Raw genomic sequence first — 17,036 nt, 5'->3', positions numbered from 1 at the left:
AAAATTCCCCCGACCACAACCTTATTAGTCCTGCAGCTGCCTGCAATCTGCTGGCATATTTGCTCCTCTAATTGATGTTGGCTATTTGGGGGCCTATAGTGCACTCCCAACAAGGCATTCATCTCTTTCTTATTTCTCAAGACGGATCCCAACCCAAAACATCACCTATCCATGTTCTCCAGAGATGCTCCAACCCTGTGTAATCTTGAGTAACTGCACCTGCAGTTCCTTTTATCTACATTCTTCCCTACTCCCACCTGCCTTGCCCTTCACGCTAACAGGGACATGCATGCCCTGAACTCTTGTCATCACACTTTTAAAAGCATCTCACTTTTGCCCACAAATAGCCGCCCACAACCAACAGGTTCCTGCCTAATACCATCAAAGTTGGCCTTGCTGCAATTTACAATTTTAACTTGTGGGCCGACCTGCCTTTATCCATAATTATCTTAAACCTAATAAAACAGTGGTCACTGATCCCAGAAGGTTCATTCACGAACACATCAGTTACTTGCCCTTCCCAATTTCCCAAAAGTAGATCAAGCTTTGCCCTCTCTCGTGTAGGACAAATCTCCTACTGAAAACCTTACTAGTTTTGCAGCACCGGCCACAGCGCTGCGGAGCTTACTGCACGGCCCGGTAACATTACCGCTCCCCGTCTCTCCGACCAGGTAGGGGACTAAGAATTAAAGTTTACCCCCTTCAACCCCCCCTTCACATAAAAGCCCTCCAAAAAACTAACTTCTAACATTTTTCCCAGTAGTACAGACCTGGGTTGACCGTGGGTCGTTTCGGGTCAAGTTTGGCGCCAAACTATTTGGGGGTCTGGTAGTTTTTTACACTCCCAACAAGGTGATGTGCACCTGTACCATCTCCTTTTAACTTTCTCAGCTGCATAATTACCTATGTGGTCTTAGGTTCTGGACGAACACAACCATTTCCCAAAAGTAGATCAAGCTTTGCCCTCTCTCGTCTCTACTGGATTACTGCTGTGACTTTTCCTTAATCATTTCCCATTAAAGCTGTAGTACATCCCAACAAGGTGATCCCCTCAGCTCACCTATGTTTTATGACCCACCTCTATCTCTACTGCTGTGACTTTTCCTTAATCAATAAAGCAATATCCCCTCCTCTTTTACGCCCACCTCTATCTCTCCTGCAGAAGATACACCCTGGAACATTAAGCTGCCAGTTCAGTCCCTCTCATAGCCAGATTTCTGTAATGGCTATAGCATCCCAGTCGTATGCCGAGTTCATCCGTCTTACCCATCAGGTTTCTCGCATTAAAATCAGTGCAATTCAATCCAACAGTCTTTCCTTGCTCCCTGCCTATTCTGCCCATTAAACTTTCTTTCATCAGCATCCACACCGACTTCTAGCCTCTCACTTCCTCAGTCCTGCAATGGATCCAGCCCCCTTGCCTATCCAGTTTAACCCCACCTGTATAACACTAGAAAACCTGTCCTCCAGTTCAGGTGCAACGCAACCCTCTAGTACAGGTCACCTCTGCTCCAGACGAAATGAGTTCAGAAATCTGTTCCATGACCTTTGCATCAACTCCTCAGCCACATTCATCTGTCCTATCTTCCCATTTCTACCCTCACTTGCACATGGCACTGGGAGATCACTATCCTTGAGGTCCTGCTTTTTAGTCTTTTGCCTAATTCCCTATAATCATTTTGCAACACCTCATCCCTAGAAGTAAGGTGGGGAGGGACAAAGTCCAGCAAGTGATAGGTGGATACAGGTGAGCGGGGATTTTTTTTTATCGGCAGGTTGTTGGACAAAGACCAGAAATATAAAAAGACAAATAGTGTGAGATAAGGGTAGAAGATGCACAAAATCTGAAGTCAGAGTAGGAATACAGATGGAAGAGAATGAGGTAAGGGGAAAGGGAGAAATGGTGCACATCCAGGTGGGACACAGGGTGTTGTGTTGGGGGGAAAAGGGTGGGGTCTTTGAAGGTTAGTAACCTAAAATTGGAGAATTCAATGTTCATATGGTTAATTTGTAAGCTACCCAAGCAGAATATTGTCCGTTGAACACCGACTACAAAATATTGACATTATACTTTATAATATAGACACTTCTCTCATTCAAAACCAAGCAAATACTCTCCAGTTAAACAGACTGCATGACCATAAAACAATTTACAAATAATAAGTTACATAAACATTTTAAATAACCAGAATTTAGTTAGACGGCAAGAACTTTCTATTTGTTCAAACGGCTGAGCCATAAGCGAGGGGAAACTGATGGGTGCAGATAAAATCAGTTCATATCAGACCTTTAATGTCAGCAGCATATAATAGTAGTGTTAATATGGAATTCAGAGAACAAAGGTATAATTCAGGGAATAAGAATTATAATTCCTCCATGGCAGCTTGATAAAGGGCCTGTCCCACTTTCACGACCTCTGCCGAGTTTGCCCTTGACATACTCGCAGCATGGTCGTCACGAGGTCGTAGGTAGGTCGTAATGCTAGTTGTAGGTACTCGTGGCATCAAGTAGGTCGGGGTGTTTTTCTAGCATGATGAAAAATGTCCCTCGAGTAAAAAAGGTTGTGAATTAGGTCGTGAAAGTGGGACAGGCCCTTTACTGGGAACAAAGACAAGATCAGTAAAAAAGGAAATTCATTAGATAACAATGGAACAAGACAACCTTTTCACTTCTTTGAAATGTAGGTGCCGTGCTTGGCCTATCCGTTTGATTTAATCAAATGCTGTTCAGAGAATAGATTAGAATCAGCCAGATTCTCTTGCAGGTCATATATGGCAGTGAATGACAGGTTTTTGTTCTTGCAAAAATTACTGAAAAGGTTCAGTTGACATATAATGACTGCCTTTGGCCGATCTTGTCTTTGTTCCCAATGATTGCACAGAATCACCAAAGCTACATCACAGGTGGCTGCCATTTGCCTTATTGAGTTTGTACTGGCCCTATGCAAGAGCAATCCAATTCACTTAATTCTCTAGCCCTCCACCATAGTACTGGAAATTCACCAGTCCAGGTCCCTTTGGAACACTACCAGTAGATCTACTCCACTGCTACCTACCTCTCCTCATATTAATGATTTGGACGAGGGAATTGAATGCAACATCTCCAAGTTTGCGGATGACACGAAACTGGGGGCAGTGTTAGCTGCGAGGAGGATGCTAGGAGGCTGCAAGGTGACTTGGATAGGCTGGGTGAGTGGGCAAACGCATGGCAGATGCAGTATAATGTGGATAAATGTGAGGTTATCCACTTTGGTGGCAAAAACAGGAAAGTAGATTATTATCTGAATGGTGGCCGATTAGGAAAGGGGGAGATGCAACAAGACTTGGGTGTCATGGTACACCAGTCATTAAAAGTAGGCATGCAGGTGCAGCAGGCAGTGAAGAAGGCGAATGGTATGTTAGCATTCATAGCAAAAGGATTTGAGTATAGGAGCCGGGAGGTTCTAATGCAGTTGTACAGGGTCTTGGTGAGACCACACTTGGAGTATTGCGTACAGTTTTGGTCTCCTAATCTGAGGAAAGACATTCTTGCCATAGAGGGAGTACAGAGAAGGTTCACCAGACTGACTCCTGGGATGTCAGGACTTTCATATGAAGAAAGACTGGATAGACTAGGTTTGTACTCGCTAGAATTTAGAAGATTGAGGGAGGGATCTTATAGAAACTTACAAAATTCTTAAGAGGGTGGACAGGCTAGATGCAGGAAGATTGTTCCCGATGTTGGGGAAGTCCAGAACAAGGGGTCACAGTTTAAGGATAAGGGGGAAATCTTTTAGGACCGAGATGAGGAAAACATTTTTCACACAGAGAGTGGTGAATCTCTGGAATTCTCTCCCGCAGAAGGTAGTTGAGGCCAGTTCATTGACTATATTTAAGAGGGAGTTAGATATGGCCCTTGTGGCTAAAGGGATCAGGGGGTATGGAGAGAAGGCAGGTACAGGATACGGAGTTGGATGATCAGCCATGATCATATTGAATGGCGGTGTAGGCTCGAAGGGCCGAATGGCCTACTCTTGCACCTATTTTCTATGTTTCTATGTTTCCTCTGACGTGCATTCCATATCCTCTTGATTTGCTGCGCGAAAAGAGGTAATGGCATTTATGATTCTTTTGTCACTCATTTTCATCCTCTACCCTTGGTTCTCAATATTTCTATTATTAGGAACAGCTGTACATCTACCTTGCCTTTACCCTTCATGATTTTAAATATATAAATCAGATTTCCCCCAATAATCTCTGTTCCAAGAATAACCCCAACTTTACCAGTGCCCGGCGCCGACCAGTTGTCGTGGCAGTGCACATGTGCAGGGCGGCCAATGATGTGCTGGCCATGGTTGTGTGCATTTGCAGGCCGTGGCAGTGCGCATGTGCAAGGCGGCCGGCCGTGCCGGCGAATGAGGGGCGGGAGACCCAGCGCCCCGGACACAGATAGCGGGCAGAGACGGGGAGAGAGAGCGAGAGCGAGAGAGAGAGAGATAGAGAGTGGGGCCCCACTCAGAGTTGAACGGCAGGTGTCCCGCGTGCTTGCCAAGCCGGGCAAAATGGCGCGGCTTTTAAGTTGCCCAGCGGGGTTTAGATGGCCATTGGAAACTGGGCAACCGTTAATTTCGAGCCCTGTTAAGGGACATTAATAAATACAGTGGTGCTTGCAACGAACGCTGTTGATCTCGACAGTACATCTTTCTCTAGATTGAAAAAAACAATCTCACTTTGCGATCCTGTTCTCAATAACTTAGCCATTTTCTATTCATGTTATTCTAGAACTTTTAATTCCTTAACATCCAGTCTTCCTGACAATCTATTACATGCCATTAATGCTACTTGGAAGTTCAGACATACCACGCCGAATGCATTCCCTTCAATAAGTCAGTTATCATATCACACTGTCAACTTGGATGGTACACAATTTGTCCTTAAGAAATCCAGACTAACTATCTGTAATCAAACCACACTTCTAAGTGACTACTAAGTCTGCTTCTAATTATTGTTCTTGAAGATTCTTTATCTACAAAATAAACCAACCAAAATAAAGCATACTCCAAAACAGTGAAATAATTATAGAAAGTAGTTAATAGACAACAGACAATAGGCAATAGGTTCAGGAGTAGGCCATTCAGCCCTTCAAGCCAGCACCGTCATTCAATGTGATCATTGCTGATCATCCCCAATCAGTACCCCGTTCCTGCCTTCTCCCCATATCCCCTGACTCCGCTATCTTTAAGAGCCCTGTTTCGCTCTCCCTTGAAAGTGTCCAGAGAACCGGCCTCCACCGCCCTCCGAGGCAGAGAATTCCACAGACTCACAACTCTCTGTGTGAAAAAGTGTTTCCTCATCTCCGTTCTAAATGGCTTACCCCTTATTCTTAAACAGTGGCCCCTGGTTCTAGACTGCCCCAACATCGGGAACATGTTTCCTGCCTCTAGCATGTCCAAACCCTTAATAATTTTATATGTTTCAATAAGAATCCCTCTCATCCTTCTAAACTCCAGAGTATACAAACCCAGCCGCTCCATTCTCTCAGCATATGACAGTCCCACCATCCCGGGAATTAACATTGTAAACCTATGCTGCACTCCCACAATAGCAATAATGTCAATCCTCAAATTAGGGGAACAAAACTGCACACGATACTCCAATTGTGGTCTCACTAGCGCCCTATTATACATCTGCAGAAGGACCTCTTTGCTCCTATATTCCACTCCTCTTGTTATGAACGCCAACATACCATTCGCTTTCTTCACTGCCTGCTGTACCTGCATGCTTACTTTCATTGACTGATGAACAAGGACCCCCCCCCAAATCCCGTTGTACTTCTCCTTTCCCCCCCCAACTTGACACTATTTAGATAATAATCTGCCTTCCTGTTTTTGCTACCAGTTAATCTCCAGGCTCCATGCTTTATTCATTTATGAATTAGTCTCAAGAATGTGGATTTCTGCAACAAATTTGATTTACACTAAATGAGGTCCTTAACAATACTAATGGAACACAGTAAAAATAATCCAAGTTTTAAAATTCTTTTAGAGCAATTTTGTATTTGATTAAAACAGCAAGTTTGTTTTATGTAGCCAAAGTAGTAACATGTCCAAGCTGTGCTTTATTATCTTACTGTTCTGATACATTTGGTCAAAAGTAACCAAGGTGGAGCAGTTGCAGACCCTCTGAAATCAGAACCTTTTAGCTACTGGTGGGAGATTGGTTGTTGGGTCAAAAAGTTAAATGAAACTTTCCGTGGTGGAAGCAATCTGCCCTACAGTCAATTATTAGGAGTTCAGTATCAATCACGACAACTTTTTCTTGGGAAACTAGCAGTCAGAAGTGAGGAGTCCACCTTAGCAGAATGGGTCTGTAGCTGCTTAAAGTGCAGGCACTATTTTCTCTCCACTTACCAGCCACAGGAATCTCCAGATAATGCAAACAGTGTGCCACCCACTCTTTCCCTCCAACTTCCCACCTCCCCAGATCACAGGCTGCTTACATGTCAGGGGGAAGCAACCATGGAAATATCAAATTATCACAACCATATTACATAAATCTCATTCATTCTTTACCTCTTCAGGAAGTGTAATAAGCATGTCAAGCTCTTTCTTCCATACCACAGCTGACAGAAAATAATCACTGCAGGCAGCAAGCACAGAACGATGAGCACGGAAGGACTTGTTTTCCACAGTCACAGTCACGTCACAAAAGAGGTCTTGCTTCCTTTGATCATTGAGGCTCAGTAGTACACTGGTACTGTGTACAGAGGACTCGTAGGAATAAACCAAAGTATCACTCTTATCTTCTACCGACATTGTCTCTCATTTCTGAAAAAAGAAAAAAAACATTTTAATTATAATTTCATCAGTCTTCAACTATAAGAAGTTTTAATCATACAAGTTCAACTTAAAGAAAAAAAACATGACGCTCGAAATGTAGCTATGTGCGGTATACTTCAGTTTCCTCCTTGGCTTGTACAGTTCAAAATTCAGTTTTCTCATCCATCGGTAGGGCCAGCAACCCCAAAACTAACGCACAATTTTAAAAAGGTTTGCAGCAATATCTGTGGTTATATTTCAATTTTTTAAAAATATATATTTTATTAGAAGTACAATACAGTGGTACCTTTTTACAGGTGCCTAATATGTGTTAACAGAACACATTCTCTGTACACCTTCATTTTTTATTTTTTAACGAGAGAAATAATAAAAAAGGGGGAGATAGTAAAGAATAAGGAAAAGTGTGTGTGTAGATAAAAAAGGAAAAGAGATAGTGAGGAAAAGAGATAAGCGAGAAAAGAGAGTAGGAGGGAGGTTATCATAGATGCAAGGAGATGCATTTTTATGTTGTTGATCATCTTTCACCCGTATATTTCAACTTAATATAATACAATTTATAAAGAGGTCAAAACAAAAGGTGCATTTGCTGCAAAGCTCAAATTGAAACTTTGCAATATATAATAATGTGCATGTATCACAGGGTTATTTAAATTTGTCATTCAAAACTCTTCAGTTAAACTGGAAAGGTACATCACCGCATTGCAGGCATTTAATGGCAAAACATGGCACAAAATAGCCACTTTATAATCAAAGCACCTTCCATTTGCAAATAGTTCCAAAATCAATGGTTATTTCCACCCTAACCAAATTCACTGAAACTTTATACCAATAGTAAATGAATATCTTGCAATAAGATTGTAACAGACCATGATTTAAAAAATGAATAGGCAAAAGTGAAGTTTTCATAGTGCAATGTGTAAATATTTTGAACTGTGAAACTGCTGGACCAGGCTGCGTAATCAATAATCCTGAGCAAAAGATCTGCAATTCTTGCAATAAAAATAAAGGAAATAAGCCGACGCAAAGATTAATAATTTTACATTAAAATAAGTGAATACAACTTCCATTGAAATGATGTACAACACTTAATTGTGGAAGGGGGAACTTTCCCTGGTGATAGCAATACAATGCTAATTTTAAGTTGTAACGGGAATTTTTTTCCCCCTCTATATATTGCCTTTTCTGAACCTAACAAATTCCACCCCATCTAAGCCCTTAGCATGACCGTCCCAGTCTATCGTGGGAAAGTTAAAAATGCCTTGTCAATGACAACTCCTACTGTTCATGCAGCTCGTCACCATCTCCCTACATATCGATTCATCTAATTCTCGATGATTATTTAGGGGCTATTGTACAAACCCAACAAGGTAAATGTCCTCTTATTTATCAGCTGCACGCACAAAGCTTCACTGGATGAACCCTCACTAATTGAATCTCAAGACTACGCGAATGAAAAAGGCAACTCCCCTTGCTCTCTTTCCATCGCCTTTCTCCTGGATCAGCTACGGAAGGGAAAAGGCTGGCAGCTTAATGTTCCAGCATGCTGTGTTTCTGTAATGGCTATAATATCCCCAGTCCAATTATCTATCCAAACCCAAAGGTCATCCATTTTACTGTCAGGGCCTTATGTTGAAATTGCAAATTGATTCAAGAGTAATTTCTGTTCTCTGCCGTGCTCTGTATCCTGTCAGCTGAACTTGTTGACAATGGCTTCTTTATCAACTTCTAGCTGCTCAACTAATGCTTTGATTCCCACCTATCTGCCATTCTAGTGGCATGAGCAAGTCTGCCCACCTGGCTATTGCTTCCTCTCCAGTTCAGGTGCAACCTGGCCCTCCTCGCTTCTGCCCCAGAAGAGATCCTGATGGTCCAAATATCTGAATCCCTGTCCCCTGCACCAACTCTTCAGCCATGAATTTGTGTGGCCTATCCATTCAGTCGCCAGCATGTGCCTCTGCGGGTAATCCACAGTTATTAACTTCACTTTACATCCTGCTTTTCCCCCAAAAACCTATTTTCACTCTGCAGGACCTCGTTCTATTTTCCACCCACGTCATCCATGCCAATGAGCACAACAACCTCTGGCTGCTCAACCCCACTTCTGTCGTCACTCAGACACCCTCAACCCTAGCACCAGGAGAGCAGCGCACCTTCGTGGAGTCCTGCTTGTCGCCACAGTATCTGCTGCCTATCCCTCTAATTATAGTCTCCCATTACTTTAGGCCTACCTGACTTCATATGCTGTGCCTCAGAGCTAAGCTTGGTGTCGTTCGCCATAGTCCCGACTGCTGTTGTTGCATTCATTGCTGCAACATGATATGGAGTGATTGGGCAAAAACCTGGTAAATGAACCCACTCATTCTCATCCGACTGAAATTAGCTCTCTGCAATTGAATATCAAACTTTCCCTTCACCAACATCCAATAACATTTATGCATGACAATTTCCCCTCATTTATGGTCAATGAAAATGTTCTTTTAAATGATGCTAAATTCACTGCACTTACAAATCCTGACAGTTTAACATCTGGCTCACGAATCACAAGTTCCTGGGCTCTCGCAGTCTCGGGAGCTCTGGTTCCCACCCTCTCTCTCTCTAAAGCAGCTGGTACTGTTCACTGCAGATGCTTGAAACTAGCCTGGTTCTGGGTTCAATAATCTCTGGAAACTTAACTTTGTTTCCCTACACCACCTTTAAACGTATGAAAATATATGATCCTACTGAAGAACATCTTTTTCAAGAAGTGTATTTAAAGTGTGACAAAGTATGAATGGTAAAACATCTGATAGTCCTAAAAACCTGCTCAGCTGTTAAGAAGTCCCAGGCATGGTAGATTAATGAAATCTTACTACACTTAGTTGCTTTCACTATGACCTCCCACTTATCACATCACTCACACTCTTCATAAAATCTAGCAAACCCTCCTGCAAGCTTAATTTAATAGGCCCATATATATCAATTAAAAAATTTGGCAGGTTTTAATAAACTCACTCCTGGTAAATGTTAAAAGGTTATTGAATTTTAATGAAGAAATGTAACGTGGAGCATGCAGTGTGCTTGCCTCTTCCACTAAAGTGTCAAAATACCAATGAAAAATAATTTATAACCTACATGTGAGAGCTTTGGTTGAATATGCATTGCTGTAAATTAGCTGCTATACCAAGCTTTGTTGGGATTTTAGAACACTCCTTGAAAAATGAAATACGTCGAACTGAAATATATGTTGTTTCATGAACAATATAAATAGGTTAAAATTATATAGATTAAAGTTGCCAGTAAAAAGAGAGCAAGTATACATATAGACATTACATATAATGTAGTTCTCTTTCTATAGACATGCGTACATTGAATTCAGTGTTGAAGAATATACTTTATTTTGACACTTATGTACAAATGTATAGATTACTGTTGCCTCCAATTCTTCAGTAATCAACATAGATGACCTTGGGAAAAGTACTGAGTTTTGACAACTTTTCGCAATTGTCCTTGTAACTGTTCCTAGCAAAGCTAAGTTGAGTTGGGAACAAAAGTTGCTTGAATTGAAAAGATAGATCATAAATGGGATAACTGATATCCAAGAGATGAAGAACAAGAGTCAAGAGTATTTAATTGTCAAAGATAAACACAAAATGCTGGAGTAACTCAGCAGGACAGGCAGCATTTCTGGAGAGAAGGAACGAGTGACGTTTCGGGTTGAGACTCTTCTTCAGGGTCTGAAGGGGTGTCTAAAAGTCTGAAGATCTGAAGGTCAGTCCAAAGAAGGGTCTCATCCCGAAACGTCACCCATTCCTTCTACCCAGAGATGTTGCCTGTCCCACTGAGTTACTCCAGTATTTTGTGTCCACTGGTTTGTGTAAACCAGCATCTGCAGTCCCTTGGTACACAAAAATGCTGGAGAAACTCAGCAGGTGCAGCAGCATCTATGGAGTGAAGGAAATAGGTGACGTTTCAGGCTGAAACCCTTCTTCAGACTGAAGAAGGGTTTCGGCCCGAAACGTCACCTATTTCCTTCGCTCCATAGATGCTGCTGCACCCGCTGAGTTTCTCCAGCATTTTTGGGTACCTTCGATCTGCCAGCATCTGCAGTTCCTTCTTGAACACATCTGCAGTTCCTTCCTGCACATACGTATTTGATTTTCATATGTACTGACAACGGAACAGTGAAAATGTTACTTGTGGCAACTTAACAGGCCTGTAAAGACAATACACAGATAATATATACAATGAACACAAAAAATCAAAAAAATTAATAACAATACTAACGCAAACTACCCGCCCAAAAAGAAATCCTTAGTGCAACTTATGGCAATCCATAGAAATTCATTGTTGAAGTTGGTGTTGTGTAGTATCCAAGAGCTTGATGGTTGTTGAAGCTATTCTTGAACCTGGTAGTCACGGTTTTCACATTCCTATAACTTCCTCCTGATGATAGAAGTGAAATGAAAATGTGACCAGTGATGTTGGTCTTTGATGATATTGACTGCCATTCCTATATATCCTTTTGATCATGAAGAGGTCAGTACACAGGATGGACTGGTTAGTATGTACCACCCTTCACTCTTTCACTACCGGACATTCGAGTGGCTGAACCAGCCCATGACGCCTCAAAAGCATTACAAGTCGTCATTGTGGCCTCAAATACATATGGCAGTATTTTTTTTAACATATTGTGTGCTGTTGCATAACATTGGTAGATCCAATTTCCTTTCGGTCTTTATAGTCATTCAGACCTTTCGGTCTGAACGAAATTTCGTTGCCTGCAGTCATACATGTAATAATAAATAACAAAACACACAATAGACACAAATTAACATCCACCACAGTGAGTTCACCAGGCACCTCCTCGCTGTGATGGAGGCAAAAGTCTTAAAGTCTTTGTCTCTTCCTTCCTTGTTCTCCCTCTGCGCTGAGGCGATCTAGGCTTCCGTTGTTGTGACCCCGCCGGATGATGGTGAGTAAGTCCCACGGCTCAACCGAGCTCCGCGAACGGGCCGGTTCAAGCTCCGCGGCCCGGGGTCGTCGAAGCTGCCGCCCTCCAGTCCAGCGGACGCAGCTGTAGTTGCGGGAGCTCCGGAAAAAACAGGTCACCCCCTGTGACCTGCATTTTAGTGCAAGATTATGTGATGGCACACCAGGTGGTGACAGAGTGTTTAAAAATTAAACAAGAAAATGTACACCCTGAATGCCTGTCACATGTTCAAAAGATTTATATTACACAGGTTGTTGGGAACATTTCATAAGGACTGCACTGATTAACATTTTGCTATTAAAATTGCTCTTTCATGCAATCACTGGTAATGCAAATAGTGTTTAGTGACATTTTGGAAAACAGCTTACATCATTATTTAACAATTTTGCCCAGGTTATTTCCACAGGAATTATTTGTTTTGAGCTTTCATGTTTAATTTCCTAATTTAAACAGATGAGTACATTTGAAGTAAACTCTCAGGTAGATCACCTGCCAAGTGCTCGTATATTAGTTTTCAAATGTAAATGTTTAACATATTCCCAAATGTTTGATGGCTTAATATAGTCTTTCATCTCACCTGCTTCAGTACATCGTGGAATTACAAGTCACTTTTGATAAAACTCAGCTATCACTATTGGAACACCTCTCATTAATTTATTGTGTTTGATCTCCTGTAATATTTAATCGAATGCTTCAATGGCTGGTTTGTGAGCTATTACGCATTCATCCCAGTCAACAAGTTTAAAATCTAATAAGAATTTTTCCTTGTGCAGCTCCCCAACCTATTTTATATATTGCAGTCTCCAATTTAAAGGGAGTTTAAAAGCTGAACGTGCATTTTCGCCATTCCCCATTCCTGTCAAGTGTGGAAGCTATGCTTGATCTTAGGGCAATCACGGTTTATCTTCAAACTTCAGCCTGAAGTAGATAAATAAGGAAAGTTCTCTACCATTGCACGCACTAACAGTATTCGAAAAAAAAACTTCTTGGCCACCGTAAACATCCTCTGTAATTATATCCACGTAAATTCTTTGGTATCTCACTCAACTTGATCCTTTCTCTCAAATGTAGTCACCCGACAGGTTTAAAATCGTCTCTGGTCTCCTGCAGAAATTTGATGCATAAATGTTTAGAATTCCTTTGTGGTTCGGGTACATCAATAGTACTTAGGTGGGTCATAGTCATAGAGCAGGGAAACAAGCCCTTTGGCCCAGCTTGCCCAAGCAGACTGAATGTCCCACCCATCTACTTTCATTTGCCCGTGTTTGGCGCATATCCCTCCAAACCTTTCCTAACCATGAACCTGTCCACCCATATACATATTTAATACTTCAAAAATAGGTCTAAAAATAATCTCCATTTTTAATTGTGAAAGTTAAAATTAGGCCCTTGGGGGCTTTAGTAGAACTAAGAGCGTGCACATCCTTACGCTAAACTCAATTTGCATGCAACGTTTCAGATTTCTAGAATGTTTCATTACAGACATTCCATTTTATGATGTATCTTTAGATTGCTGTCAGCTAAGCTCTGCAATAAACCAACAAAGTGCTGATCTCATGCAGCAATGCTGACAAATGATGAGTGAGCACTTTCCGGTTTCTTCATATCATTGCTTCTCTAAATAACTCACACAAAGGAAATCCCACAAACTCCTTCAGGCTTTCATATAATTAATTTTAATTTACAGTGCCTTCCATAATGTTTGAGACAAAGATCCATCATTTATTTATTTGCCTCCGTACTCCACAATTTGAGATTTGTAATGAAATAAATCACGTGGTTAAAGTGCACATTGTCAAATTTTATTAAACTTTAAAAAAAAAAAAATACATTGTATGTAGAAATTACCCGATCTGAACCCAATCGAGCATGCCTTTTATACACTGAAGGGAAAACTGAAGGGGACTATCCCCTAAAGCAAGCACAAGCTAAAGATGGCTGCAATACAGGCCTGGCAGCACTTCATCAGAGAAGACACCCAGCAACTGGTGATGCCCATGAATCAGACTTCAAGCAGTCATTGCATGTAAAGGATATGCAACAAAATACTAAACATGATTACTTTCATTTACATGACATTGCTGTCCCAAATATAATGGTGCCCTGAAATGGGGGGACTATATATAAACACTGCTGTAATTTCTACATGGTTAAACTAAAATGTAAAAAAATGGCCTTCATTAAAATCTGACAATGTGCACTTTAACCACCTGATTTTTTTCTCACGTATTTTTTCAAATTGTGGACTACAGAGGCAAATAAATAAATGATGGGTCTTTGTCCGAAACATTATGGAGGGCACTGTATATTTTTTTCCTAAAAAGACGACCAAAGGCTGCAGCAATTTTTCAACTTATTTAAATAATATCCAGTAAAACTACAGGCTATAATTGCAGGAACACTTTAAAGTTTCAATTTTACCCTTGACTGCAACAAATTATTTCGTGAAAAATTACTGCATTAATACATGACTTTCATGGTAAGAGACACTGAAGGGTCAATTCTAATATGCAGAAGCATACTTCATGTCATTTTGCCAACTTGCAATAGCCAGAGTGACACACAGAAGCTCTTTGGTAATAAAAATAAAATATCTTCAGATTAAAGTTCACTTCAAGAAACCTTTACAAGAGATAGTCATACCCAACAAGTTAGAAGGTTCACGACCTTTTTTCACATTAACAATTCAAGTATTCTGAAATTAATAGTTAAAGGAAAAAAAGTTTACGACCGATACTGTTGTAATATTTTGTGAGATGTATAAATGCATTTTAACAACATTTGTACATTAGTGGGGAATTGGAATAGGATAATCAAAATATTTTGGAAGCTCCCTTTGATGCTAAAATGAGGAAATAAACTGCAGATGCTGGTTCACAAAAAAAGGATAAACTACTGGAATAACTCAGTGGGTCAGGCAGCATTTCTGGAGAACATGGAAAGGAGAAGTTTTCAGATCGGGACCCTTCTTCAGATTCTTGCACCCTGCAGAAATTAGCAATCAATTGCATAGTTTGGTTTAAGGTTAGTGCTTTTGTCCTGGCGCTCCAAAATATCATCTCGCATTACTTACAGTTTATGATCCATTCTATGACTTACATTATTTTTAAAATTATTTTATTATATCAACAGAAATATTACCATGATATTCTCTTAGATCCAAGGTTCAATGAACAGCTTGAGAAATAATGGCCTGATGCTCATCTGCGGGGTCATAATCCAAGAGTAAGTAAGAGGAAGTGTCCGAGAGCTGGCACCTGGCCTCAGCCCGTTAGAGACCAGCTCGCCAGACTACAATGCCACCTCCCTTGCCGGCGGCGGTTGTGTTAGTAATCTTGAGCGGGGGGTGGGGAAGTGAGCGGACGGCTGCATGTTCAGAGGGGGTATGGTTGGAGTAGGTAAAGGGAGTCGACTAGTTAAGATGGTTGATGTCCCGCCAGCAGCTGGCATCTCCCTGCCAAGAAGCGTCTCCTTCCCTAAAAGCGATTGATTGTCATTTCAAATGGCCACTTGCAGTGAAATTGACAGCATGTGTTCTCAAGTTTTGCGAATGGTATGTTAGCTTTCATTGCAAAAAGATTTGAGTATAGGAGCAGGGAGGTTCTACTGCAGTTGTACAGGGTCTTGGTGAGACCACAACTGGAGTATTGCGTACAGTTTTGGTCTCCAAATCTGAGGAAGGACATTATTGCCATAGAGGGAGTGCAGAGACGGTTCACCAGACTGATTCCTGGGATGTCAGGACTGTCTTATGATTGTTCCCGATGTTGGGGAAGTCCAGAACAAGGGGTCACAGCTTAAGGATAAGGGGGAAATCCTTTAAAACCGAGATGAGAAGAACTTTTTTTCACACAGAGAGTGGTGAATCTCTGGAACTCTCTGCCACAGAGGGTAGTTGAGGCCAGTTCATTGGCTATATTTAAGAGGGAGTTAGATGTGTGCCCTTGTGGCTAAGGGGATCAGGGGGTATGGAGAGAAGGCAGGTACGGGATACTGAGTTGGATGATCAGCCATGATCATATTGAATGGCGGTGCAGGCTCGAAGGGCCGAATGGCCTACTCCTGCACCTAATTTCTATGTTTCTATGTTTCAAGCGATAATGGCAATTGATAACTGCAGGGAGATTACTACCTTGACTTTTTTCTGGGGCTTGTCAATTTCCAAAATAACTTTAGTGGTTCTCTAATTCCCTATCAAAATTGTGTTGTTACTAATTCGGCACACAATAAAAAGTGTCCACTAATTCATCAACCACATTACATCCAATGTGCATGATGGAAACATGCATTGTAACAGAACTGCCTGTACAGTGGCATATCTTTTCAAACTTGTTAATTAAAAGAGTGCTAATAGAAATAATCTGTCAATCTGGCTTCAAAGTTCCAAAGCGAGTGATTATTGGAATTTCACTGTACTGACCAAAAAGGTTTCAGACCTGCAGAACTTAAATCAGATAATTTAAATCAGATAACTGTGGAAATTTTTCATTTCCTGTAACAAGAATTCACTGTTTGCTCAGATAAGAAAGGATGAGAGCAAAGTCATTATCATGAGTTTGCAGCAGCGAATATTTCAGTTTACATTTTTTCCAAGAACTCCAGCTGCACTGCTTAGTCACTGCGGTGATGCGGTGCAAAGACTCACCGTGCTTCATGCCGTAAAAACCACCACGTTTGATTTCAATTTTACCTCGCATATGTAGGTGTTTTTTTTAAAAAGGAAAGATGCCTGCCTAGATACTGGATGAGTGAATTGGAAACAACATTAATATTGATTTTGAGAAGGCTCATCAAGATGTTGGCCGGTGTGGGCAAGTTGGGCCAAAGGGCCTGTTTCCACACTGTATCACTCTATGACTGTCACAATATCAGCCCTTCACATCTCCTAATTGAGTGGCAAAAAATAGTTAATATGCTGATGGGTAGGTTTTATCATTGGTGATATTCACTGTTTCAGCCATTTATTCTCGGAGTGTGGGGAAGGCATGCCAAACACAAACACTTTTCGGAACGGTTCAACTACGTTTTGCAAAGCTTAAGAGTTGCTAAATTATTACACAGGAATCCATTCAACCCATCAGATTGATGCTGACTCTCGGCAAAGCAACTCCAGCAGTCCCTTATTTCTCTGTATCATTGCAACCTACTCTTTCTCATATGTCATAGCAAAAGGATTTGAGTATAGGAGCAGGGAGGTTCTACTGCAGTTGTACAGGGTCTTGGTGAGACCACACCTGGAGTATTGCGTAC

General features: G+C 41.3%; 1 protein-coding gene across 2 annotated transcripts in view; it reads right to left on the bottom strand.

Annotated features, from left to right (window-relative positions):
* The window catches only part of bach1b (BTB and CNC homology 1, basic leucine zipper transcription factor 1 b), a 63,552-nt gene that overhangs the window by 27,075 nt on the left and 19,441 nt on the right, over window positions 1-17,036 (bottom strand). For both annotated transcript variants that reach the window (XM_055644484.1, XM_055644482.1), the window contains exon 2: window positions 6,551-6,805. In XM_055644484.1, coding sequence (XP_055500459.1) covers window positions 6,551-6,793 — 243 coding nt within the window. In that variant the 5' untranslated portion in view covers window positions 6,794-6,805. The remainder of the gene's footprint in view (window positions 1-6,550; window positions 6,806-17,036) is intronic.

This window comes from Leucoraja erinacea, chromosome 13 (genome assembly GCF_028641065.1).
Source record: "Leucoraja erinacea ecotype New England chromosome 13, Leri_hhj_1, whole genome shotgun sequence".
NCBI lineage: Eukaryota > Metazoa > Chordata > Chondrichthyes > Rajiformes > Rajidae > Leucoraja > Leucoraja erinaceus.
The sequence above is the reverse complement of the archived record's forward strand: the minus strand, read 5'-3'. Positions and strand labels throughout refer to the sequence as shown.